Consider the following 26,544-nt stretch of genomic DNA (forward strand, 5'->3'; position numbering starts at 1 on the left):
AGCCAAACAGGGGACACTTTGAGCATCAGTAAGAATAACCATAATGGAGTAAAACACATCAATATGTCTAAATCTAGATTCATATTGATAAAACAATTCATTGGGGGATAGAAAATAAACTCATTACCCAAAAATCAGTAAACAGCAGAAAAAGAGCAAGCATTAATCCTGCCTTTCTTATAGAAACTGAACCCCAATATAACCAAACAGTTGATGAAGGAAAGTTCTTTATAGAAGCATACTTCTAATAAGTGAAAAGTAAATAAATGTTAGAATTACTATAGTACCATTTTTCAAACCCTACTAAAATAGGCACTGCTAAAATCATTAGGTGAAAAGCTGAAAGAAAACCTTATAAAGGATGGATCAGGCTAACAATATCTGAATCTACTGCAGGCAAAAAGCCCATAGCTTGTTTTTGTTATGGCCTAGAAGTTAAAAATGTTTGTGTATGTGTTTTTCAAAAAATAAAAATCTTTACTGACACACAATTCACATACCATACAATTCACCCATTTAAAGTGTGCAATATATGGGGCGCCTGGGTGGCTCAGTCGGTTAAGGGTCCGGCTGCAGCTCAGGTCATGATCTCGCGGTCCGTGAGTTCGAGCCCTGCATTGGGCTCTGTGCTGACAGCTCAGAGCCTGGAGCTTGTTTCCGATTCTGTGTCTCCCTCTCTGTCTGACCCTCCCCCATTCATGCTCTGTCTCTCTCTGTCTCAAAAATAAATAAACGTTAAAAAAATTAAAAAAGAAATAAAGTGTGCAATATAATATTTTTTAGTATACTTATAGAGTTTGGCAGCCATCAACACAATTTTGGAACATGTTCATTACCCCAAAAAGAAACCTCATACCCTTTAGCAGTCACCTCCCCTTCTCCCATGCCCCCAAACCTTAGGCAACCACTAATCTACTTTCTTTCTCCAAAATTTGACCAATGTGGAAAATGCATATAGGTGGAATCATACAGCATGTGGTATTTTGTGATTTTCCACTTAATGTTTTTCCACTTGCAATGTTAGAATAATTTCAAGATTCATCTATGTTGTAGCATGTATCAGCATTTCACTCTTCATTATTGCCAAATTAAGAATGGTTTTTACATTTTCAGAGGAATATATATATATATATATATATGTATATATATATATATATATACATATATATATATAAAAAGATTATTCAACCAAGACCAAATGCGGCCAGCAAAGCTGAAAATATATACTATGCTGCTCTTTACAAAAAGTATCCTGATTCCCATATAGATGAAAGATTGGGCACTTGCTGAAAACAGTAGATGCTGAGTGATGGGTATGTGGGGATTCGTTATACTGTTCTACTTTTGTATATGTTTAAAATTTTCCATAATAAAATGTTTTTAAAAATTTCTGATCCTAAGATGATGGGAATTTTTTTTTTTTTTTTTTTGCATTTATTTATTTTGAGAGAGAGAGAGAGAGAGAACGTCCGCACACATACGCATGAGTGGAGGACAGGGAGAAAGAGGGAGAGAGACAGTCCCAAGCAGGCTCCATGCTGCCAGTGCAGAGCCCCACGTGGGGCTAGATCTCACTACCACAAGATCACGACCTGAACAGATATCCAGAGCTGGATGCTTAAACAATTGAGCCATCCAGGCACCCCCCCCAGGGATTATGGGAATTTCTATGCTTCCCATTAAAGCAGGTTCAGAACACAAAAGAAACTTTGAGGTAAAAATAATGTTAAAAGAAAGATAATGATAGGGGCACCTGGGTGGCTCAGTCGGTTAAGCTTCCGACTTCGGCTCAGGTCATGATCTCTTGGTTCATGAGTTTGAGCCTCACCATCTGGCTCTGTGCTGACAGTTCAGACCCTGGAGCCTGCTTCAGATTCTGTGTCTCCCTCTCTCTCAGCTCCTCCCCTGCTTGTGCTCTGTCTCTGTCTCTCTCTCAAAAATAAATAAATATTTTTAAAAATTTTAAAAAAGAGATAATGATAAAAGTCTCGATGATAAAAATGGAAGCAAATCTCTTAAATCATCTTTAAATCAATAGTTTGAAAAAAAAAATGAAGTCTTTGCTAAGTTCAATTAAAAAAAATGAAGTTGGTGAGTAAGCACTACTGTAGACACTTGACTCAAAATGTGATCTACTGGAGGAGTAAGATTAGAAGATGATAATTTTCCAGTATGTTTTCCAGTCGGTTGGCTGTTTTCAAAAAGATTACTAGGATCCTTAGTAATCACAATGGCTCCCAAGATCAGTTCAACAGGATTCATTTTCAGATTCTTACAGGGACTGCCAACTGTCATTCATTCTCTTTTGTCTTACCTCCTCTTTCTGCATTTACAGCTGACTCTACTGAATCAACACACACTTCCATGAGAAATCCATTTGCTGCTCCTAAAATACATGGAGAACAATGTAATTTCATGATGGTACTATCCATCCAGACCAATCTACCACCGTTATTTTATATTTTGCTGCCAAAATACAATGTCCAATGTCCAAATCCAATAATCCAAGTAGGTAAGTATATTAGAGACCATGAGTGCAATAAAATAGCATACTGATTATTTTTTTTTTAATTTTTTAAACGTTTATTTATATTTGAGAGAGGGGAGGGGGCAGACACAGAATCCGAAGCAGGTTCCAGGCTTTGAGCTGTCAGCACAGAGCCTGACACGGGGCTCAAACCCACAAACCGTGAGATCATGACCTGAGCCAAAGTGGGTCGCTCAACTGACTGAGCCACCCAGGTGCCCCAACAGCATACTGATTATTAAACTGATGTCTCCAAACTGTGAAATAAGTATACAAACATATGTATAAGAAATTACACTGAGAGGGGCGCCTGGGTGGCTCAGTCGGTTGAGCGGCCGACTTCGGCTCAGGTCATGATCTCGCGGTCCGTGAGTTCAAGCCCCGCGTCGGGCTCTGTGCTGACAGCTCAGAGCCTGGAGCCTGTTTCAGATTCTGTGTCTCCCTCTCTCTGACCCTCCCCCGTTCATGCTCTGTCTCTCTCTGTCTCAAAAATAAATAAACGTTAAAAAAAAAAATTTTTTTAAAAAAAGAAATTACACTGAGGAAAATACACACTGAATGCCAAATTAATTTTCCTAAAGCACAGACCTCATCATCACATTCTAAGTTAGATTGTTTTTGATGTTTCTCAGCATTTTCAGAATATGTTTAAACGTTTTTATAAAGATCATGTTTAAGAAAAAGGATGGACTTCAAATTTTGGCCCTACTACTCATCTGTGTGACCCTAGACAAGTTACTTAGCCTAAGTTTTCTATGAAGCAAAGTAGGCTTTAGTACCTACCTCAGAGTAGTGAGCACTAAATAATTCATGTAAACTGGAGAGCACTCACTGTGTGTTCAAAAACAGTTATCATTAATAAACTACATACTCTTTCTTCTATATACCTCCAGTTCCCCCCAATTCCCATCCTTGCTCTTGATTATGGCCATCTCTTCAATCCACAAAGCCGTGCCAGCTCCACTGTTGAATGGTAAAATCTTCCAAGACTCACATTAAATCACATTTCCATATTTCCCCTCTCTCAAAGTAGGAAATTGTATCTCCCTCTTTTGAACTCATATAACTCTTCATAGATTATGTGTTCCTTTTTAAAAACTAACTGTACCTTTTTAAAACACTAATTACTTTCTACCTCTTATTATTATGTATACAGATAAGTGTCTGTTCACTCTTCGTTGACTTAAAGTTCCTAAATAAAGTCTTTATGTGAGAAATCTTTATCATCACCCATAGCAAGCACAGTGTCCACCCTGGTATACAACAGTCATGCAAAGATTTACCAGAGGCTGAATAATTATAAATTCATAAATTTCAATCATGTATTTACACTACAAGTGTGATGAAAATAAAGTTTTGAGTTTTTCTGTAAGTGAAGCACATTGTTTTTGTTTACAATTCAGAATATTAAATGTACACTTCATGCAATAAGACCTGAAAGAATGTGCACCACATACTAATAGTGGTTACTACTAGGTAGCAGATTTGGAATTACTTTTACTTTCCTCTTTTTTACTTTTCTATGTTGCTTTTTTTTCCTAGCCAATATTGCTTTTATCGTTTTAAAAAAGGCTATTTAATTTGAAAAACCAAAATCTATCATCTGCTTACATCAAATTGCAAAGGTCTCATGTATGTAAAAGAAGACGATCAGTCTCAAACTGTGAAAGAGTTAAGTGCCACACTATGTTCTTAACCAATAGCACTGCATTCATTCCAAGTTTCCTGATAGCCACCCAGACCAGCTGTCACATCAATCTGACTGGACAATGCAGCTGGGGTACCATTTGCCTCCCAGGAGAAAGGACGTTGGCCAGGAGAGGGTGGAGGCGCACACACAAGGCTATGACAGCTGTCCAGGAACAAAGTTATTTGTGGGAATCAAAGACATTTGTTTGGAGCAGCAGTTCTCAAAGTGTGGTAGTCCAGTTACCTCTTGGGGCCTTTAAGACCCTCTCAGAGTCTCTGCAGTGAAAAGTATTTTCATAATAATGCTAAGACTTTATTTGCCTTGTTCACTCTCATTCTCTCACAAGTGGAGTGGAATTTTCAAGAGGCTACCTGACATGTCAGACTGAAAGCAGAAGCAGGTACAGCAATTCCATTAATCCAGATCTTCAAGAGATTTGCAAAAATATAAAATACTGGCATTCTATTTGTTAGGAAGATATTTTTCACACACGCACACAGATGTTATTGGTGTTAACATGTAATGGGTTTCCAGTTAATTAGCATTTTAAAATGTTTCCATTTCGAATACGGTCCATACGGATAGATTTAACCTATATAAATGAGAGGTCTCTAAGGTTCTCGATAACTTTCAGGAGGGGAAAGGGGTCCTGAGATCAAAAAGCTTGAGAACCGCTGGTCTGGAGAAACCGAGAGTTCACGAGGCGGAGGATCTGCCAAATTCCCCAGCACCTGCTACGCCACCCTGCCTGGCGCAGCAGCAAGAACTCGGGACGTGGGGCAGCCACAAGCTCGGGCGCTTGGCAGCGGTGCGGCTTTGGGGACAGTCCTCACCCCCGCCGCAGCAGCTACAGGTTACTAAGAGGTCACCACGGTGAGGCGCTGTGTTCAGCGCTGGACAGCTAACAGTCCCAGCGCTGCCACGGGGTGGGGACTCGCAGCCTCGCGTGGCGACGGGAAACGTGGGCTGAAAGAAGTTAACCAACTTGAACACGGTCGCACACGAGACGCGCCGGGATGCAAACCCACACATCTGGTTCCGGAGCCGCGTCACTCTCGCTACAAGCCCCTTCTCAGGCCCTCAGCTTCTACACGTTTAAAGCCAGAACGACAGAACTTGCCGCGCTGAGAGATGTGAGAAGCCGGGGAAAGGACTCCGAGAGAACTCCCGTAGGCCCGCCCCTGACAGCGAAAGCGGCCGACCGCCCCCTCCCCACCCCCTTCCGTACCGGACTTCCCGGACGGTATGCGCGCCCGTTTCCGCTCCGAGGAGGTCCCCTGCCTCTTCATGCTCGACGCGTCCCTCCCTCGTGCGTCTTCGGTTTCTACTCAGGGTCTGGGTTCCGGCGCGCGCGCCCAACGAAGCGCGGCCTGATGATTGCGCGCACCCCGGCGCGTCTCCGACACCCAGACCCAGCAGCCCCCGCGAAAGACGAGTGTCTGGCGCAGTCGCAGTCACTGCTCGCCCCTGTCTTCTGAGAAGGAGGAGCTCGCGCTGCATGACCCGGATGTGTTTCTCCATTCGGCGGCGGTGAAAGGGGACCACAGAGTGCTGGGTTGTGGAGGTGGCTTCTTTACACTGTCTTCAGTATGCAGCGATTACTCTTTCCGCGCCTGAAGGCCTTGATGGGGAGCCCGTGCCTCCGGCTCCTGGGTCCTAGGGCGGCGCCTAGAACGCAGGTACCGCACCACAGCCGACTCAATCGCGGAATCGGACATGGGGCGAAAGAGTCAGGAGAAAAATAATAGATAATTCGACATCACATTGACGTAGTTCCTTAGAATTCACAACGCATTTCTTTGTGCCCAAAGCCCCTGAGTTAAAGATCTGGACTTGCCACTTACTGGCTGTGTGATATCAGCCAAGTTAGGTAACCTTTCTGTCCCTTAGTTTCTTCGTCTGTAAAATGGGAATTGCAATACCTACTTCATAAGTTTCTGGGGAGGATTGAATAATTTCCTATACAGCAAGCGCTTAGCACATAGTAAAAGCTCAGTAATTTTTACCTATATATTTGAGGTTTGCTAAAAGCCCTCAGGTAGTCAGGTATGGAACTATAATCCCATTCTACAGAGAAGGAAATTGAGGCTTAATTTAAGTTGTCTAAAGTTAGGAAACAGAACACGAACCTTTGGACTCAGGGACAGAATCAGAAGAGGGTGTTTATTTGCTCAACAAATAATTATTGAGTGATTATTATGTGTTAGGAAAGATAAATACCAAAAGTCTCCCACCCTAGAGGAAGGCACAGTTAATTCGCTTGTAATTCATTTGTCAAATCTTTATTAAGATCTTGTTATGTAAGGGAATGTGTTAGAAATGAAATTTGCAGGAGGGAAAGCACCAGACTGACCGGATACTGCTGCCCCACACTCCTAGCTTAGTGGTTGGTAGAGACAAATGAACCTGAAGTACATTGCAATGTGTTAAGGGCTGAGATAGGGGAGGTACAGTGTAGTGTGAGAACGACTTGTTGCAGACCTGGCAGAGTCTAGGAACACTTCCCAGAGGAGGTGACAACTAAACTAAGATCTATAGTTGATGTTACCAATTAGACAACAAGGAGCGTCCCAGTCAGAGAAGTCATGTTTAAATTCCCACAGGAGAAAGAAAATCCATACTTAGGTGTGGAGTTAAGTCTGGGGGAAGCATGCTGAGACTAGAAGGTTCATGTGGTATGGGGATGGATTGGAGTGAGGCAAGACTAGAGGCAGGAAAACCAGGTGCGGGGGTGGCGGGGGGTGAAGGGGGATGTGGATGCAGTGATTTGGATAGGAGATGATGATTTACTAGAGCAGAAGCGGTGGAGATGTGACTGTGCAGGGTACTCCACTCTAGACAGAGTGGGACTGTGTATGAGAGTAGTGGACTGAGGCCTTTCCCTCTGTCTCCAGTTGTAATTTGTCTGTCTTGATCCTTAGTGTGGTTGCAGCTGTGGGATCAGGCACCTCTTAAGGCCAGGGCAATACAGCACCATCTCTGAAGTAGCTTTGCAGTCTGGAAGGGGTACAGTGTCCCTTCCCTCAAAAGCTGCTGAGCGGGTGGTGGGCCGATGGCTCCTGGTCTGCAGTGGAACAGTGGCTGGAGCAGTTATTCTTGGTGGAATGACTAGGTGAGTAATTTGCTCATAGCGAGAGTCAGCTATTTGGGTCATCAGTAGAAACATGGAATGACTAAGGGGGAAGAGTCCTTAGGAATCATCTAGTCTAGCTCCCTCATTTTATATATGCAGAGGGACATGTCGGATGACTTGCCCTGCTATAGAACAATCTAGAGTTTTATTATTAGGAGCCCTTCGTAAAGACTTGTTTAGGTCTTAACTGTTTTGATATGCATTGTTTTTATGTATTTTCCCTCTACATACAGTTTTCAAATTTGTCTCAAAATTTTTTTTGTATAGTTCGTTTGAATTAAATCCACATAAGTTCCATGTATCACAATTGGTTCATATGCCTCTTAGGTCTCTTTAAATCTATAAAGAGATTTTATAGATTTAGATTCTTCTCCCTTCCTCCCCCATTCTTTGTAGTTTTGTTTTTTTGTTTTTTTGGTTTTTTTTTGCTATTAAAGAAACCCAACTGATTTGTCATATGGAGTTTCCCACAGTCTGGATTTTGCTGATTGCATACTTGTGGTGGCGTTTAACATGTTCCCTTATCCCCTGTATTTCCTGTAAATGGGTTGTTGCTTGATCAGATTCAGGATGGGAGCAGGGGGCAAAATCCTTCATAGGTGATTACAACATTCATAAATATCTGGTGTCTATTAGAGATACCAACAGCCATTGATTATCATTGCCTAGATCCATGATTTCATTACAGTTGCAAAATTCTAATAATTTATTAGCTCAACTCTAAAGAGGAACTTTCTCTCATCAACAGTTTGGTTATCCTAAGGTACTGTTTGTACAGTTTGTATAGGAAAGGCAGGATAAATAAATTCCCTTTATTTACCAATTCTGAAAATAATAAATTGGTTCCCAAGCATCCTCCAAAGGTGATCAATAAAGTTTTTGGTTTTTTACATATTATGAGCTCATCGGTTTAAATGTGTTTGATGTTTCAATCCATTGCTTTGATGGTGTGCTCAGATTGTTCCATCTTTAGTCAATGGGAGCCTCTTCAAATTGTCTCCAGGGTTTTTTGTGTTTTTTTTTTTGACAGGGTACTAGTAACCTTTAATTCTTTGCTTTCTGGATATGATGTTCCAGGTTCATCTTCTACATTTCTTGCCTCTGACGTAAAATCAGCCTTTTACCTTAGGAATCCTTGCTCCTTTTGGTGAAAATATCTTCTGGTGTTAATACAGTATGTGTTGCTCAGATTTCCTCCGCATTCCCTATACCCTTATTTCAAAATATCATATGTTGTATAGGCCGTTATGGGAAACTGCAACACATTTGAATTTTATTAGCTTTAAATTCACTCAAGAATCTAAACTGTTTTATATCTAACAAATCTCTTTTCCCTGTGTAAATAATGTCTCATATCCATGTAGGGCACATTTCTTGGGTGTAAGGGTTGATATTACCTGTTAAGGAATGTTAGTGAAAGAAAGAGGTAAAGAGAGTTGAATGAAAGGATTGAGAGAATAAGGAGTCAAGAAATGTGTACCTGATGGCAGCTCTTTCTGGTGAAATTGTAAGCAGTAAGAAGAAAGCAAGGTGTCAAAAAAGGATATAGTGAAATGTTGTGTTTACCTTTAGAGGGGTTAAGTTCAGATCCCCGTTTCTGTTAACTGTTCATGAGAAATCCAGCATTGCATGGGCACCCGTGCATGTGTGCACACACCATTTCTTTCCTATCTTAAGGTTGACAGAGTCTGGCCTCTCAATGGTAGACTGGAATTTAATAAAGGAGATGAAGCCACCTACACACCAAGAGGAATGGGAAGCAGAATTCCAAAAATATCAGCAATTTCCAGAATTTAAAATGTAAGTATTATAGAAAATCAGGTAGACGCCCCACTAGGCCTTCTCAATCTTTTGCGTATTTCAGCATTTCAGAATGGTTAGATTCCATTATTGATATTTGCTCCAGTTATGTTTAGTGAGCTTTCTACTCTAAACCTCCAGTTCCAGAGTGATCCTGGGGTCACGGATGAGGAAGAAGGCAGACCTTTCATTTCAAGCTTCAAAACTGAGAATGCTCCTGCATTCTCTCGGTAAATAACAATCAGATGGATGTTTCCTCTTTCTTCTTTTTTGACTTCCCTTCCTCCCAGCTTGAATCATGATATGACACTGGCCGAATTCAAGTTCATCTGGTACATGGAGTACTCACATCGAATGTGGGGTCGCCTTGTGGGCCTCACATACATCCTGCCTGCTGCCTATTTTTGGAGAAAGGGCTGGCTCAGCCGTGGCATGAAAGGACGTGTTCTTGCCCTGTGTGGGTTAGTCTGCTTCCAGGTGAGATTTATTCAAGTTTGGGAAACCAGAGATGCTTCCAGGAGCTTCCTGGTTGGTATTGTTTTTAAGGAAAGAATCTGAGTCTGTATTACAGAGTGGGTAAGAGGATGAATTTTAGTGTTACAAGCGTGGCCCAGCTGCCACTTAGTAGGGCAAGTTGTCTACCTTCGGTAGGCTATGCTTTCCTTACCTGTAAATAGGGATAATAATAGTGCCTACTGGTTGACTTGTGTGACTATTAAATGAGATAGATCATGCATATACAATACTTAGTTTAGTTCCTGGAATTAGTAAGCACTCAGTAAATATATTTTTGTGTCACAAGAGTTTCTTTCCTGTCATGGATCTCTTCCTGGGTTCTTTTCTCCTCCCCTTTTCTCACTTGTCTGCTCTATGGCTTTTCTGTGCTAGAATGGCTAAAGAAGCAAATTTGAAAGCTCCCACAGTTAAGGGTTTGGTGAGACTGAGACTGAGAGCCAAGAAAAGGAATATGAGAGAAGGTACTTATGAGTATTTGGGTCATGATTCTACGCCCTCAGAGAGAGTCTTAGAGCTCAAAGGAACATCAGAATTTGATCAGGAAGAAGCTAATTGGTTAATTTGACTCTGAAGTAGTAAGAATATGAACCAATTAGAAAGAATTAAAGAGGGAGATGGAAGAGACAAAATAGAGGCAATAGAAACAGGTAAAGAGACATTAGTAAATGTCCCTAAGACCTAGGGAAGGGTTGGTAAAACAAAATGAAAGTTTATTTTAGAATGAAAAAAAAAAACCCCACTAAAGATCGACTCCAAGGGCGGTAGAAATTTGAAGATGGCACATGGGGTTATGGGAAGAAGAAAGTGGGGCTGGCAAATCACACTTTACACTCCTTTTCTTCCAATGTCCTATGCAGATGAAATCAAGATAATTAGACCATCCAGGGTCATCACTAAGGATAAAGACATGCCCCAGAAGATTTCCTGAGGAGAGCTATGTAGAAGAGGTGGGAGAATCCCACCTCTTGACATGCTTCTATTGACTTGGGAGAGTTGGGGTGAAAGGGCTATATCTTATCTGATAGAAATGAAACTGACAGTTGTTTGGTTAATTGAAAAAGTTAAGCAGAGAATCAGAATAATACATACCTTGCATTTTTAAGCTTAAGCCTGTACTTTGATTACTTTTTTTTTTTTTTTTAATGAAGAGCTAAGACCTGTTCTTTAAGTCCTCTGATCGGAATTTAACTTCAGATCTCTTGCATCCTCATAAACTATTATTTCATTTCATTTTCCTTAAAGAAGAGTGGGAACTTAGACATTTGCAAAGCAATCTGCTGGCAAAGCCTTACAAATTTTTTACTCCCCTCTACCCAAAACTTTTATAATTGTCTATTCCTACTAACTTGACAATGATTGTTATTAAGCAGTTATCTTTATCAAAGCTTTTCCAAAGCATATGATCTAGTTTGTATAGAAAAAACTCTCTTTTTATTCTTATAGTTCACTGGTTTAAATAATATTAAATTATAGCAAGTATTTCTAAGGTTTTGCCCATAGATACACTTTTGTGTACTTTTCTGTATTTGGCTTATACTTGAATAAAATGTTAATCTAAGCAGTGGTTAAGTATTTGTGGTGCTATGTGTGAAAATGTGGATAGGTTACGACTCCTGGGATACTGGGGATATGGGAAGATATGGAAAGGAGAGGTCAGGTAGGGAGTACTGATAATTGATAACTCGCTTTCTCAGATAGTAAAGTTGAATAGACAGATCCAGCTGTGTGTTATTTGCCCCTTCTGTTTTTGGTTCTAGGGTCTGTTGGGATGGTATATGGTGAAAAGTGGATTAGAAGAAAAACCAGACTCCCATGACATCCCTCGGGTCAGTCAGTACCGCCTTGCTGCCCACCTGGGATCAGCCCTTGTTCTTTATTGTGCCAGCTTGTGGACATCACTCTCACTGCTGCTCCCTCAGCACAAGGTAAAAGTCAGTCTATGCTGTTAGTACATCTACACAGATGCTGACAGGGTCACAGGAACAGAAATTCTGCTTCTTATGGGAAGTTATAAATCAAAATGCACACATTCCCTTAGTAACATCTACCGATTTACCAGAAATTAGATATAATCAAATATGACAGAAGCATTGAACTTTGAGATTCTAGAAAGCTTTGGAACTGCAAAGGAAAATGTGTCATTACTCTTTTGAGCTGGAACAACTCATTCAAAGGAAAATTAGTACAGGAGCCGAATATTCTGTTTGCACTGCCTGTTGGGAACAGTGAAAACATGAATTTTAGAAAAGGTAGGAAGGGGTTGCAACAAGAGCCTTACTTGTGACTCCCAGAGGGATGGAGGAAGGCCAGAATGGAAGCTGTTTCTGAACCTTTGATGGTGTACAGGAGCCATGGGGGCTGTTTATTCTTTAGTTGGGGACCTATCATTCATCAAATCTGACAATATAGTGATCTTGTCTGAAATATTTTCTTTGTATGCTGATCAAAGGAAAACACTAGTTTTTCTAAAAATGACTATTATTTTTGGTATTAAAGTCATGGTTGGCCTGGATAACCTGTCCATGTAATGAAGTTTGAGATGACAAAGGACTTTTAGGTAGAATTATCCAGTAGGTACTTGGAGTAAGTAGCCTCAATCCCAACAAGGAGAGGAGTTGTAGACTTGGCAGTCATCCCCACAGGGAAGCCAGATGGGGTCAAAACATTGGTGCAGTAGACAATCCACATGCTTAGATTATAGAACATTTCCATCATCACAGAAAGTTCCATTGGACAGTACTGATAGATTGTCCTACGTTATCTTTCTAATGATACCTCACTCTTCATGTACTAGATTATAGACCATTTAAGGACAGTAGTCTGACTTAACTCCTTAACTCCTTTGTATCTTTATGGTAACCTGTTTATAAAGTTCTTAATAAATATTTGTTGCTTCACTGATTAGTATCAGAAGTTGGCTACAGTAAAAATAAAATCAAATTTTTATATTAACAAAACACTAAATGGAAGAGTCTCTACTTTAGGCATTTTGATTCTGACTATATTTGCAAAGCACTAAATATCATACATAAACAACATGAAAATCTAGTCCTCTATCTTAAGCCACATCATTTCAAACATGGTGAAGCATTTTTCCCTTCCAATGGGAAATGCAGTGCAAATCATTTTTGAAACGATATGTAATGAGTATTTACACACTGAGCACTGGGCTAGGATTACTTCACCAAGCAAGACAGATGTCAGTTCCTGCCTTCACAAATCTTTCAGGATAGCAAGGAAGACATAGTAAATGTATAAACATCGTAAAATACGATGCATATTTGAACAGAATATCTGCTGGGAATGCTCAACCTATTTAGGGAGTCAGAGAAAATGAGGCTTCAGACTGTCACTTGACTTTGGCCTTGGAGATCTTTGCTGCCTCCCGTGGTTCTTGCAGTACAGTTTATCTGAATGCTTTTCTTCTTTAGTTGCCTGAAACTCGTCAGCTTCTGTGGTTGAGGCGATGTGCTCATGGAACAGCAGGCCTAGTGTTCCTTACAGCTCTCTCAGGTAGGACTCTTCTCATCCAACAGGCTCTAGACAAACTCCAGGGGGGAGTTTGTCCTTTCCTCTTGCACCTTCCTATTTCCCTTTCACACCTGCCTCTCTCATACCCACCATCTTCACCCTCTGTTTTCTGTTCCTTCCTCCCTTCCAAAAACCCTGCTTTCCGGTCAGTTGAACAAAAATATTGAGCATTTATCTGGATCCAGACTGCCTAGGTTCGAATCCTGGCTTTACCACCTATGAACTCTGTGACCTTGGGCAAGCTGTATAACCTCTCTGGGCCTTAGTGACCTCATTTGTAAAATGAAGATGATGGTGTACTATAAGTAATAGATGTGAAGTGCTTAGAACAGTACCTGTCATGTAGCAACTATTTAAACTTAAATAATTAAAATTAAATAAAATCTAAAATTTAGTTCCTTAGTCACACTAGCCACATTTCAAGTGCTCAATAGCCACATGTGTCTAGCAACTATTTTGGATGGCAGATAGAGAATATTTCCATCATCACAGAAAGTTCTGTTGAGTAGCACTGCTGTAAATAAAACCATCAAACCAGTTATTTGTGCCCCCTCTCCTTTTTGGTGGAAGAACATGAATTCTGACTTCATAAATGCTATTTATAAAAAAACAAAGTCTCTTTTATCATAAATAATGGATCAGTCATCTATTAATTCATGGATATTTTACATGTTTATCCAGGATTTAGTTTGTAAATTTTTTTTCACTTCTGTGTTCACTCAACCAACATTTTTTTGAGCACTTGGGGAAGACAGGCAATAAACAGTGAAAATATATGGCAGATGGTGTTCAGTGCTATGAAGAAAAAAATAAAGCAGGATAAGGGGATAGAGGTGAGGTTGGGGAAGTGCTGTCTTATATAGGATCATTGAGGGGATCTCTTTGATAAGGTGATATTGAGTGGAGACCTGAGGAAATGAAGGAGTATATTACGCAGGTATCTGGGGGAAAAGCATTTCCCGAATAGATCTGGTTCGTAGTGGGATAAGGAGGGCATCAAAATCACTAACAGGATGTTTCTATCGAATATGCCTTGTTCCAGAGCTTCTAGTTCTTTCCTTTAAGGGAGGCATGCCAGAATCTTGGGGTGGGAGCAGGTGAGGATGCAGTTTGTGGGTTGTTTTTTTTTAAATTCCCGTGGTGATTAGGATGTATATTCTCTGTTTAGAAACCCTTCTGTAGATCTTTTTGTTCTCTGATTATTCCTTTTTGTCTGTCTCTGGGATAATAAACTTTTTCTATGCCAAAACTAGTATTTGATCTCCTCTGTATCTCATTTTAATAAATACTATTTGCCTTGGAATATAGGGGCCTTTGTGGCAGGGCTGGATGCTGGGCTTGTTTACAATTCCTTCCCGAAGATGGGAGAATCTTGGATCCCAGAGGATCTCTTTACCTTCTCCCCCATCCTGAGGAATGTTTTTGAGAATCCCACCATGGTGCAGTTTGATCACCGGATTCTGGTAAGTCTGGCTGCTGGTTACTGGCTACTGAGCACAGGGAGCCTCTCACAGCCTTTGGGGTGTCTGAGGCACTAATGGCAGCACTAAGAGAGGGTAGAACAGAGTGGGCACTAGATTTCCTTTTCTTTTTGGGAGAAATTCAGCACCAGTTCTCTGATGTGATGTTTTTGTCCTAATTACCCACACCCCTTCCAGCCAAATTCTGGCTTTTGGGATACTGCCATCTTCTTAAAGTTGGAATATGCCTTTTGCCATCTGGCAAAGGATAACTTCCCTCAATCTTGCACACACATAGGAGAGTCATTTTAGTGGAAATGAGGCCAAGTAGAGAAGAAAGGGCAAAGATAGGCTGCTGAACATATAACTATCAGAGCTGAACCAAAACTCCAGGGAGCTAAAATGTTTGTCATCTTATTTAAGCTGATATTTATTAAGGGCCTGCTATGAGTCATGTTAAGATTGGCTTGGTAGCTGGGCGTGATACGTTGGAGTCAGGAAAGACTGGCAGCAAGGAGGCCAGCAAGAAGCAGAGGTGCCATTGCAGTATTGCAGGTGAGAGTGGTGGGGCTCTAGGCTGTGTGGGGGAGCAGAACTTGAAGAGAACAGTGGATCACAAACAGGCTCTAAGGAGAAGATTGGCTGTAGTAATGATGGTAAAGAAGATCCCAAAGTTTATTCTGTGGCATGCTTAAAACACACCCAGAAATAGGACTACTAGAATGAGTGTTGGGCTGGAGATGAAGGATGTCATCAGACTGAGGTGTGCTGGGTATGAGGTGATTGGAGCACACCCAAAGACGGAGGTCCAGAGGACTCAGACCCCCAAGGGCAACACTGGCACATGGTTACCTTGTGTGGGCTCAGGCCTCTTTGCCAACATTTTGTAATAAGTAGAGTCTCGTTGAAATTGTCATCCTGGACAGCTCTGAAAAGGAAAAGTGAAATAGATGTAAAAAATGATAGACGAACATTCTCCTTGACATCATGGAGTGGGAAAGGAGACCCTATTGCCAATCCTTTACTGAAGTGCGGCGGGAAGGAAAATGATACTTTCACTTGTTTTTAGCACTAGCTGCCAGCACCACTACCTTCTCTACTCACAGCCCAGGAGAATAACCCTTATGTGCTGGGGTCAGACCCACTTTAAAAATATAGGATTAGTGGGGCACCTGGTTGGCCCAGTTGGTTGAGCGTCCGACTGTGGCTCAGGTCATGATCTCACGGTTGATGGGTTTGAGCCCTGCATTGGGCTCTGTGCTGACAACTTGGAGCTGGGAGCCTGGTTTGGGTTCTGTGTCTCCCTTTCTCTCTGATCCTCCCCTGCTGACGCTCTCTCTCTCAAAAATAAACATTAAAAAAAAAGAAAGAAAGAAAAAAACCCCAGGATTCGAGAGGAGATAAAATTAGGCATAAGGATGCAAAGAATGACTTAAAAAGTGAGAGCTACCCCTGAGGGGTGCACCCATGTTGGAATTTGGAAAGGATCACTGAGAAGAGTGAGTAAGAATGTCTAGAGTGATAGGTGCCTTGGGGAACATGAACATTTAAGTGGCAAGCAGAACATGGAGGAGACTGAGGAGTAATCACAGGTGGAGCCACAGGTCGTTCTCTGCCTGGTATAAGAAAGTGCTTAATGGTGACTCACTGGTTCTAGAGAAGATACGTGTAAGATGAGCAGAAGTCAGGAGGGTGGGACATTTCTTCCTGGCACTTGGTGAGATACCTTCCTTTCTGCAGGGAATCACTTCAGTTACAGCCGTGACAGTGCTCTACTTCCTTTCCCGGAGAATTCCCCTTCCTCGAAGGACCAAAATGGCAGCAGTGACTCTGCTAGCTTTGGCATATACACAGGTATAAACCACTTCTTCTTGGTCTGAGGGATCTCCAAAACTAAGTTAAAAAAGGAAGGTGACAGGCCAGGAGAAAATGATTTCAATATTTGTAATAGACTAAAAGATTAATAACCGGAAAATAAAATGAGGATATGAGTATACATAGTTCTCATAAGAGGAACAATGAATGACCAATAAATATGAAAAGCTGTTTAGCCTCATTCATGATCCGAGAGAAGCATCATGGATCCGAGAGGAGCAAATTAAAACAATGCATGCCACTTTGTGCCTGTTAGATTGGGGCAAAAAAATTTTTTTAAGATTACCAGGTATTGGCATGGGCATAGGAAAATGGATACCTTCATATATTCTTGGTGAGAGCATGAGTTGGTATAGTTTTTTCCAGAGGGCAGTTTGGCATTATCTTTTAAAATGTTAAATGTATAATCTTTTGGTCCAGAAAAGTGACTTCTTAGTTCCTGCCCTAGAAATATTCCAGTGCACAAAGAGCTATGTACAAAGAAACTCATGGTAAAATTGCTGTGATAGTAAAAAGCTGGAAACAACCTAAATATACAAGTATGGCACACCCATACTGTGGAATACTGTGTAACAGTTTAAAATAGTAAGATCTCAAGACGCATGTTGTTAAGTGGAAAAAAGCAAGTAGCAGAACAATCCAATTTTTAAAAGTACAGGAGTATGTTTTTCTGTAAACATCTATGAAAAAGTGTAAGTGTGTAGAAACTGATAAACTACCTTGGCGCGGGGGAACTGGGCTAGGGTGAAGTATAATTAAAGAGAATATTAGGTTTATTTTGTTTGAATTTCCTTTGTTGTGAGTATATTTACTTGTGAAAATTCTTAAATATATATTTTTAGTGTTCTGATGGGAGAATGTGGAAATTTATGTATCTGGTTGTCTATGCCCAGTCATTTGAAGTTGTGGCTCCTGCTTTTCTTACTGCATTCTTTCCTGTGTAACAGGTGGGCTTGGGCATTAGCACTCTGCTAATGTACGTTCCAACTCCTTTGGCTGCCACTCACCAGTCAGGCTCCCTGGCTCTGCTTAGTGTTGCCCTTTGGCTCATGAATGAACTCCGAAGAGTCCCAAAATAATTCCGAGGATCAGCTTCCTATGGCTGAAAGTGCATTTGAGAGCTCATCAGAGAGCACAAGAACTTGGGAGTTTTCTAAAAGGATGTCCTTGGCATACCAAGTGGTTTCCAAACTGGTCAAGTTATTTAAAATTCTTTGCCTGTTTTGGGGTATCTGGGTGACTTAGTAAAGCTCTGACTTCAGCTTGAGTCATGATCTCACGGTTTGTGGGTTCAAGCTCTGCACTGGGGTCTCTGCTGTCAGCGCAGAGCCCACTTTGGATCCTCTGTCTCCCTCTCTCTGCCCCTCCTCTGCTCACATGCATGTGTGCTCTCAAAAATAAACATTAAAAAAATAAAATTCTTTGCCTGTTTTTAACAAAGTCCCTGGATCAAGAGTGTCATTAAGTATATTTAACTAAATATTCCTTTTTAAAATCTTTATAAATTTAGGGGCACCTGAGTGGCTGAGTTGGTTAAGCGTCCAATTTTGGCTAAGGTCATGATCTCTAGATTCGTGGGATCAACCCCTGTATCGGGCTCTGTGCTGACATCTTAGAGCCTGGAGCCTGCTTCAGATTCTATCTCCCTCTCTCTCTGCCTCTCCTGTGCTCACACCCTGTCTCTTTCTCAAAAATAAACATTAAAAAAAACTTTATAAATTTAGTTTTTTTGTTGAAAACCAAATTTAACGTAGAGAAATGTCTGCCTTTGTTCCTTTTTAGTAGGCTGTCTAGGTTTCTTAATGTTAGCAAGCTCTTGATTCGACATGCATGAGCTCTTGTCTCCTTGACCCCGAGTCCTGAATTATGCCTAAGGAGAAATTCCTTATGATCTCCACTTCCATCAGGTGAAGATTCAAAGGGAAGGACTTGGCATACCTTAAGTAGCCAGACAGCCTTCAGCGAGAAATACGTGTCTTCTAGTATCCTGATTTTCAAAATGGGGAAAGGGTAGATTTTGACAAGTTTAATGTCTATATGTAACAAAATGGCTTAGAAGTACTTAGAAAAGGAAATAATCACTAGTAACCCACTTGGATTCGTCAAGCACTAACCTAGTTCTTTTGATTGCTATAACATTGCTAGGTCACATGGAATAGATAGTATGAATCAGTTCCTGAGAGAGGTTCGTAACAGCCTCATGGATAAGAAAAGTATGGCCTTGATGGTGTACATAGTACTTGGACATCTATTAAGATATGTGAACAAATTTTTGATTAACAAATTATAATTCTGGTCTATCTTGACATGTCATAGGGCTCTTATTCAGTTTTATTTTTTGAATCGGTGATTTGGATGAAGGCATCAGAAAGATCAGACCTGAGGATGGAACCCAACATTGTTAATATAATAGATGAATGTCACAACTCAAAACAATTCCAGAGTGGCACCATCAAGATACAATTAAATAATATAAATGTAACATCCTCATTTAAATTAAATAGGTTGTATAAGTTTGGGATAGAGAAACCTGGCATCCTATCATTTCATATAAAGAAGACAGGGATTTCAGTTGGCCATCGGCTCAACTTGCACCAAAAGTGTAATGACACTGATAAAAATTAGTGGTGTTTCAGATTTCATCAGTGGAAGTGTCACAGCTGCACTCAGAATACTTCAGTTGCAAGTGCTGTGTTTCGCTATTGGTACCCCATTTAAGGAGGGCACTGATTACTAAGTATGTCTCCAGAGGAAGGGACCAGGATGGTGAGGAGTCCAGAACTCACACCACACAGGGAATACTTGAAGGAAGTAGGGGCATTGAACTGTAGAACATTCAGACAGAGCAGAGCTGGGAACAATGGCTACAAGGTGCAGAAAGCTAGTTTTTAGTTTTGTAGAAGACAAGAGTCGGATCCAAACAAAAGCCCACTAGGGTGCAGCTGGTGAGGACAGTGGAAAAGTGGAAAAGCAGGTGTCCCAACTATTCAACTAAACCACCGCTGAGCTCTGGCCTGTTGCTGCTCTATAGGTCTAGAGTTGTCAGATCTGATTTAGATTTTTATGTGAAAGCTCTCAAGGGTTGGCAACTAATTTCAGGTTTTTTTTAGTACATGACACAGGCTGAACACATCTGGGAGCCATAAATGGACTAAGGTTTGCCCATTTACAGTCTCAAGGAGATGATCTCCATTCCTTTTCAACTCCAGTATTCTGTGAGTTTCACTGTGACTTAACAGCTACCATCCTCAAGTGGTTCTTAGCAAAACAAAAGTAATAGTTTGTCTTTGATTAAAAAAAAAAAAATCTGGATGACCCCGGGGCTTATGCTATTGCTAGAGGTAGTTTCTAATTTTTTTCAAATTAGAATTTTTGAAAATCCTGAAGCCCAAGCTCCCCCTAAGACCAATTAAATCATTATCTCTGGAAGCAGTAATAGACATAATTTTAAATTTCCTAGGTCATTCCAACATGCAGACAAGTTTAGACACCCGTGGCCTAGCCCCTAATAAACCAGTTACCTTAGAAAGTTTTGACCACTGAGGGTTGATGGGGGGTGGGGGGGGGTGGGTGATGGGTATTGAAGAGGGCACCTTTTGGGATGAGCACTGGGTGTTGTATGGAAACCAATCTGACAATAAATTTCATATTAAAAAGAAAAAAAATGATATTCTTAAAAAAAAAAAAGGAAGTTTTGACCAGCTTATTTCCATCCCCTCCAAATTTGCCCAACCCTATCTCATTTAATCTGATCCTATTAGTGTGTTAATGGGATGTCACCTCTTCTAGATAGAATTCTTAAAGGGAACTGCGGTCAGAGGTGCAGGTTCCCATCCATCATCTCATGACTCCCAAACCCAACCCAAAAAGCCAAATGCTAGTGTTTCTAAAGTTCCCTCCAACAATGTAGCAATGAATGAATAAGTTCAAGTTCTAGATGTTTTTCTTCATTTTTCTTTTATTAAAGATGAGTAAGTTTGGAAAAACCGATACTGGTTGCATTTAGCTGTATAACTGTATTGTGGCTATCTACGAGCTCTTGGTAAATGGAGATTATCTGAATTATTTTTATGTTTGCATTATTCCCAGCACCAAACACATACCAAATATTGCATGAATGAATGGAAAATGGATAATTACCGATTGAGGTCCCAGACACCTCTTTCAAAATAAGTCATCATACACCTAGAAGATTAAATGAATTTCCCTTAAAATCTGTCAATAATTCTGTCAGTTGTTTTTAAAACATCAAGAGAAATGAAAACACCTGGCTTTCTTATCAATCTAGAATTGTCTTGTTTTTAACTTACACTGACAAATGCTGTCCCATTGTAGAGGAGGTAACAATTAGCTACTGCCTAAAGTGATGATCATGACGTTAGGATAACCAGTTGATGTGTAGCAATTCTTCCAGTTCTGGAACGTATGGTGGGTTATATATAGGCATATGAAACACATATACCTATGTCTCTGCAGAAGAGACAATACATCTCTAATATGCATTGCACTTTTTGTTCAACACTGATATAACCGTATTTAACAGAATTTTAAGAACTGTTGAGCAAAATTATTTAATGTGAAGCATTCGAAAACCATACAATCTTAGCAACCCCCAAAAGTGATGCAACATAAGCAGCCTTCAGTTTTTGAAAGCGAGAAGGGAGTGTCTAGCTGTGGGTCATAATAAAAAGATGCCTTTCAACACTGCAAAGTTCATTGTTCAAGGCAGAAATAACAGAGATAAGGCATATACTTCAGGGCTCCAACAAAAGAGGAATTGTGGAATGAGAATTTCAAACACAACATAATGACAGCAATACCAGAAATCAAAGTATTTGTCTAGGATCCTTGCTTGCAGAGAAAGCATTATGAAGCTAATAAGGCGCAGAGCCTTCACCACGAGCAGTTTTAACAGGCCAAACTCTGGCAAGTCCTCTGCAGGAAGGGCTTCTTTGAAAGCATCAGGGCTACCTTAATACTGGAGAACCAGAGTGGTAGGCTGCCAGAGGGTCTACAAGTGGCTGCACTACTTAAAAAGGAGAGGCTCAGGAGTAGACACGTCCTCAGCTTGCCTGAAGTCATACATGCATGGCTATAAACATCCTGTGATTCAGAAGTTTTTTTCAACTTTGGTTTTTATAAAAATGGCAGGCCATGATTGCATACACTTTAAAAGTAAAAAACCCTTATGAGTAATAACTCAATTTTACAAATAAAAGGATCTCCTTAGTGCTCAGACTTCCAGAGAAACACAGGGTCAACGGATGTTGACCTCCTCTGTCCCTCTAATAATGGTACTGACAAACTGGAAATAATGAATTATAGCAAAAGAAAAACACTTATGTAATAATACAAGGGAAGTCTATTCGTATATAATAAAAGAGTTCTTGTTTTTTAACTAATATTTTTTGTAACACCAACAAAATCCTCACAAGTTAGAGCATATGGCCCTACCAGCAGGACTCTCACACTAAGCATGACCTAAGAAGCTAATCTGGGAGAAACTGAAGTATCTGTTGCTACTTCTACCTTAATTCTTTATCCCAAATGAAGTCATATCATATACCACAGCACAAAGGGAAATTAGATACTAGTTCTGAGTTAGCACAAAAAAGAAGTTTAAAGACAGCAAAAAGAAACAGCATTTTGTTTCTGTAACGGAGTCTGAGAACTGCCCAAGAAATACAGCCAAGTTCATTAATGAGGTAGATCTGATAGGCATTTTATACTTTAAATAATTTTGATTATAACCATCAAATGAATTGCTTAGACGCTGTGGTTAAGAAAATTGTACAAAATTAAGCAAATTGTTTAAAAGAAACATCTAAAATGTAAAAGGATTAAAAGAAATATAGAAGGTAGAATAAATGTGGTAACAACTGGGTGCCATTTCTAACAAAGTGTTTCTTTCATATTTTATTCCTAAATGTGAGCAAAGCCATCACAAATGAATGTCAGAAGCAGTTATAAAGATTGGGCATGGTTACTTGTAATCAGCTGTATTATAAAGAATAGATTCCTTTGAAATACACAATCTTGCAGGAAGATTCTGTCAATGAGAACTTCATTGGAGCTTCATTGGAGCTTCAAAGGTGTGTGTCTGTGGTACAGAAACCAGAGAAAACTGGATCCAGGAGACCATTCACTCAGACTTTGCACATATTACTACTGCTCTGGGCCTCAATTTTATCATTCATAAAACCCAAGGTGTTAACAAAAGACAGAACTCTAAAATCCCAGCTGTAAAAATCTCATCCTCTGAAATTTATGTATAATGATTGCTGTTGGAAACTCCATTCCCATCAACCTTAATGTCAGTGATAAAGTAGGAGGGGACCACCAGCTCTCTTGGTCATCCTGTCCTTTTAAACCAAAGGCCAAAATCCTGTTCCTGAAACTCTTACCATTTTCCTACATTTTCTCCTGCCTTTAGTTCCTTAGGCCAACAGTTCTTCCTTTGGAACTAGCCTCAGAGCATCTTGTCTAGCCACCTTGTTTTATAGATGAAAAAAGAACCAGAGAGGGCAAGTGACTTGCCTAGAGAGTACCAGAGCTAGTCAGTGACAAAGCCAGGACTAAGAATCCAAACCGGCTATTTGTAAAGTCCAGTCTTCTTTTCCTTAAATCATACCACCCACTTGTCTTTCACTCCTGACAAAAAGCAAAACAAAAGCATGTTAATAGGGGTAGGGAGAGCATCTATTTAGATAATACCGATAAGTAGAAGTTATTTTATTTCAAAAATGAAAATATGGATGTGAATGCATCATGCCCCTTGATTTCAGACTTTATCACAAAGCTATAGTAAACAGAACAATATGGTATTGGCATAAAAATGGACGCTCGATCAATACAACAGAATAGAGAGCCCAGAAATAAATCTTTGAATGTATGGTCAATTAATTTCCAACAAAGGAGGCAAGAATACACAGTGGGGAAACGAAAGTCTCTTCAATAAATGGTGTTGGAAAAACTGGACAGCCACATGGAAAAGAATGAAACTGGACCACTATTTTACACCATACACAACAATTGACTCAAAATGGATTAAAGATCTGGATATAAGACCAGAAACCATAAGACGCCTAGAAGAAAACATAGGCAGTGAGCTCCTTGACATCATTCTTGGTGATAATTTTTTGGATCTAACTCCAAAGGCAATGACTATAAAAACCAAAATAAACAAATGGGATTATATCAAACTAAAAAGCTTTCTGCACAGCAAAGGAAACCATCAACAAAATAAAAAGGCAAGATACTAAATGGCAGAAGATATGTGCAAATCATAAACCTGATAAGGGGTTAATATCCAAATTATAAAAAGAACTTCTACAACTTAGTAACAAAACACAATCTGATTTAAAAATGGACAGAGGACCTGAACAGACATTTGTCCAAAGAAGACATGCAGATGGTCAGCAGGTACATGAAAGATGCTCAATAATCATCAGAGAAATGCAAATCAAAACCATGAGATATATCCTCTCACACCTATCAGAATGGCTATTATCACAAAGATAAGAAATGACAAGTGTCGGTGAGGATGTAGAGAAAAGGGAACTATTGTGCACTTTTGGTGGGAATGTAAATTGGTACAGCCACAATGGCAAACAGTAGAGAGGTTCCTCAAAAAACTAAAAATGGAACTACCATGTTCCATTTCTGGTTATTTCTGGCAAGTTCATTTCTGGCTATTTATCTGAAGAAAATGAAAGCAGAGAGAGGGAGGGAGGCAAACCATAAGAGACTCTCAAATACTGAGAACAAACCAAGGGTTGATGGGGGGTGGGGGAGAGGGGAAAGTGGGTGATGGGCATTGAGGAGGGCACCTGTTGGGATGAGCACTGGGTGTTGTGTGGAAACCAATTTGACAATAAATTATATTTAATATGAAAATTTTTTAAAAATGGTGAGAAGACAAAAAAAAAAAAAAAAACAAAAGCAGTAATTCAAAAAGACATGTGCACTCCTATGTTCACTGCAGCATTATGCACAATAGCCAAGATAAGGAAACAACCAAAGTGTCCATTGATGGATGAATGGATAAAGAAGATGTGTACACACACACACACACACACACACACACACACACACACAGAGGGATACTATTCAGCCATAAAAAAGAATGAAATCTTGCCATTTGTGACATGGATGGACCTTGTGGGTGTTACGTTAAATGAAATACGTCAGAGAAAGACAAACACCACATGGTTTCATTTATATGTGGAACCAAAAAAACAACAAAACTCATAAATGCAGAGAACAGATTGGAGGTTGCCAGAGTCAGGGGAGAAGGAGGACTGGCAAAATGGAAGAAGGGAGTCAAGAGGTACAAACCCCAGTCATAAAATAAATAAGTCATGTCATGGGATGTAATGTTCAGCATGGTGACTACAGTCAATAACACTGTGTTGCATGTCATATAACTTTATATGGTGATGGGGGAAACTAGATTCATTGTGGTGATCATGTTGCAGTGTATACAAATAGAGTCATTATGTTCCACACTTGAAACAAGTATATGTCAACTATACTTCAACAACACAAATGTGGATGTGATAATAAATGTTAATAACTAAAAAGATGAGCTTAACAGATGCATGGCAGACTCAATCAACCACATTTTAATAATCACAGCCTAAGGCCCTGGAAGTTAAAGAAAGCTGTCAGGCTGAGGAGAGGGAGGCAGAATCCTTTGGAGGACATTAAAGGATAAACACAAGGTTGTTGGAAAGTGACTAAATTCCCTATGCCAAGGAAAGTCAATTCAAGGAGTTAAGGTACAGAGACAAAGATGGTAAAATTTGGCTTAGAGTTAACTGCAACTTAAGTCAATGTAATGCTAGATAACTGAGTATTATACCTATTTTCATTATGTCCTAGTAAGAAGAAGTCAGAGAAAAGTGATGGGTTGTGCCATCGTAAGGCTAATAAAGCATCACAACTCCTATCAGCACGGACTCTGATTTTGACATCTGTGACCTGTCTCACTAATGATAAAAGTACTAAAGCAGTTCAGATTCATTTTTCTGGTATCAAGAAGACTGGCTGGTAAGATTCAAAGGAATGAGTGGGATGTGAATTTAATGAAACTGTAATTATCTTCACAAGGAGACTACTGAAAAGTGCAGAAATGCAATAGAGATCTTAAAAAAATCTTTAACAACCGAGGGCAAAAAGAGGTGCAGAGGCAAGGTAGACTGGTTCTATAAGGGAGACAGACTCTTAGGAGACAGCAATATGTAGAAGTAATTGGCTCTTGGAGAACAAATGGCTTATATTTCTCGCTAATGAGATATCATGCAAAATTATTAATTGGGAACAAATGACAGAAGCACAGGAACCAATATCAACAACAAATATTAGTTTTTCTGAGGGATATGGTAAAAATCTGTGCTTCTTACATTTCTACCATGGGTTTCTGGGAAGTCATACTCGTGGTAACAAGGACAAGCCCAGATCCCATAAGATCAAAGTAATACACAGGATATAATACACTAAACGAAAACTCAAAAACTATTTAGAATAAATTAAGAGTAAGAAATACATTTACATTGAAAAATGATAAGCATAGGGTATCCTGAGTTTCTCAATTATAAAAAGAACACAAAAAGTAGTATCAATCTGAAAGGCTGTCATAATGATTAAATAATATACACAAATTCTTAAGAGTATATGATACACACTAAATGCTTAACAAATGTTATAACCAGGAGGAAGAATAACTTCATTAATAAGAGCTTTCAAACTGGACTCATCACCACCTCCTCCCTGCTTCAGCTAAATTTTGAGCACACGAATGTGATCACTATTAGCCAATTAGGTAGCTTTTGACAAGATCATTGACCAGATCTTACAAGAAAACCAAAATATAGTATTTGGAAACCAAGATGAGGGAAAAAGAAAGAGTACCTCAGGAGGCATTGGCTAGCAAAAAACACATTCGGACATTATTTATAAGCAGCCATCACAAGGCGAGGGCTCACTTGCAGTGACACAAAGATAAGAAGTC

General features: G+C 39.9%; 2 protein-coding genes across 5 annotated transcripts in view; one reads left to right on the forward strand and one right to left on the reverse strand.

Moving 5' to 3' along the window:
* The window catches only part of CUTC (cutC copper transporter), a 26,151-nt gene extending 20,494 nt beyond the window's left edge, over positions 1 to 5,657 (reverse strand). The window contains exons 1-2 of one of the 2 annotated variants that reach the window (XM_030335218.2): positions 5,446 to 5,657; positions 2,315 to 2,386 (exon numbers count right to left, since the gene is read on the reverse strand). In XM_030335218.2, coding sequence (XP_030191078.1) covers positions 2,315 to 2,386; positions 5,446 to 5,506 — 133 coding nt within the window. In that variant the 5' untranslated portion in view covers positions 5,507 to 5,657. The remainder of the gene's footprint in view (positions 1 to 2,314; positions 2,387 to 5,445) is intronic. The other variant, XM_030335219.1, reaches the window with a different exon arrangement.
* Positions 5,621 to 25,454, forward strand: LOC115527519 (cytochrome c oxidase assembly protein COX15 homolog). 3 transcript variants are annotated; one of them, XM_030335207.1, is made up of 9 exons: positions 5,621 to 5,896; positions 7,139 to 7,329; positions 9,028 to 9,150; positions 9,441 to 9,627; positions 11,424 to 11,591; positions 13,098 to 13,179; positions 14,506 to 14,660; positions 16,398 to 16,511; positions 25,416 to 25,454. In XM_030335207.1, the coding sequence occupies exons 1-9, from the start codon at positions 5,807 to 5,809 to the stop codon at positions 25,416 to 25,418; spliced, it is 1,113 nt and encodes a 370-aa protein (XP_030191067.1). In that variant the 5' UTR covers positions 5,621 to 5,806; the 3' UTR covers positions 25,419 to 25,454. The 3 variants fall into 3 exon arrangements, with proteins under 3 accessions (XP_030191067.1, XP_030191066.1, XP_030191065.1); XM_030335206.1 differs by lacking the exon at positions 25,416 to 25,454 and adding an exon at positions 19,643 to 19,693; XM_030335205.2 differs by lacking the exon at positions 25,416 to 25,454 and adding an exon at positions 17,480 to 18,051.
* Positions 25,455 to 26,544: the final 1,090 nt, after the last annotated feature.

Source organism: Lynx canadensis, chromosome D2, assembly GCF_007474595.2.
Source record: "Lynx canadensis isolate LIC74 chromosome D2, mLynCan4.pri.v2, whole genome shotgun sequence".
NCBI classification, from domain to species: Eukaryota; Metazoa; Chordata; class Mammalia; order Carnivora; family Felidae; genus Lynx; species Lynx canadensis.

Bases quoted from the DNA above. Each gene is read 5' to 3' on its own strand.
- LOC115527519 (XM_030335205.2), top strand. From the start codon at position 5,807: ATGCAGCGATTACTCTTTCCGCGCCTGAAGGCCTTGATGGGGAGCCCG. The intron at 11,592-13,097 runs GTAAAAGTCAGT...TTTCTTCTTTAG, and splicing joins TGCTGCTCCCTCAGCACAAG to TTGCCTGAAACTCGTCAGCT. The intron at 16,512-17,479 runs GTATAAACCACT...CCTGTGTAACAG, and splicing joins TAGCTTTGGCATATACACAG to GTGGGCTTGGGCATTAGCAC.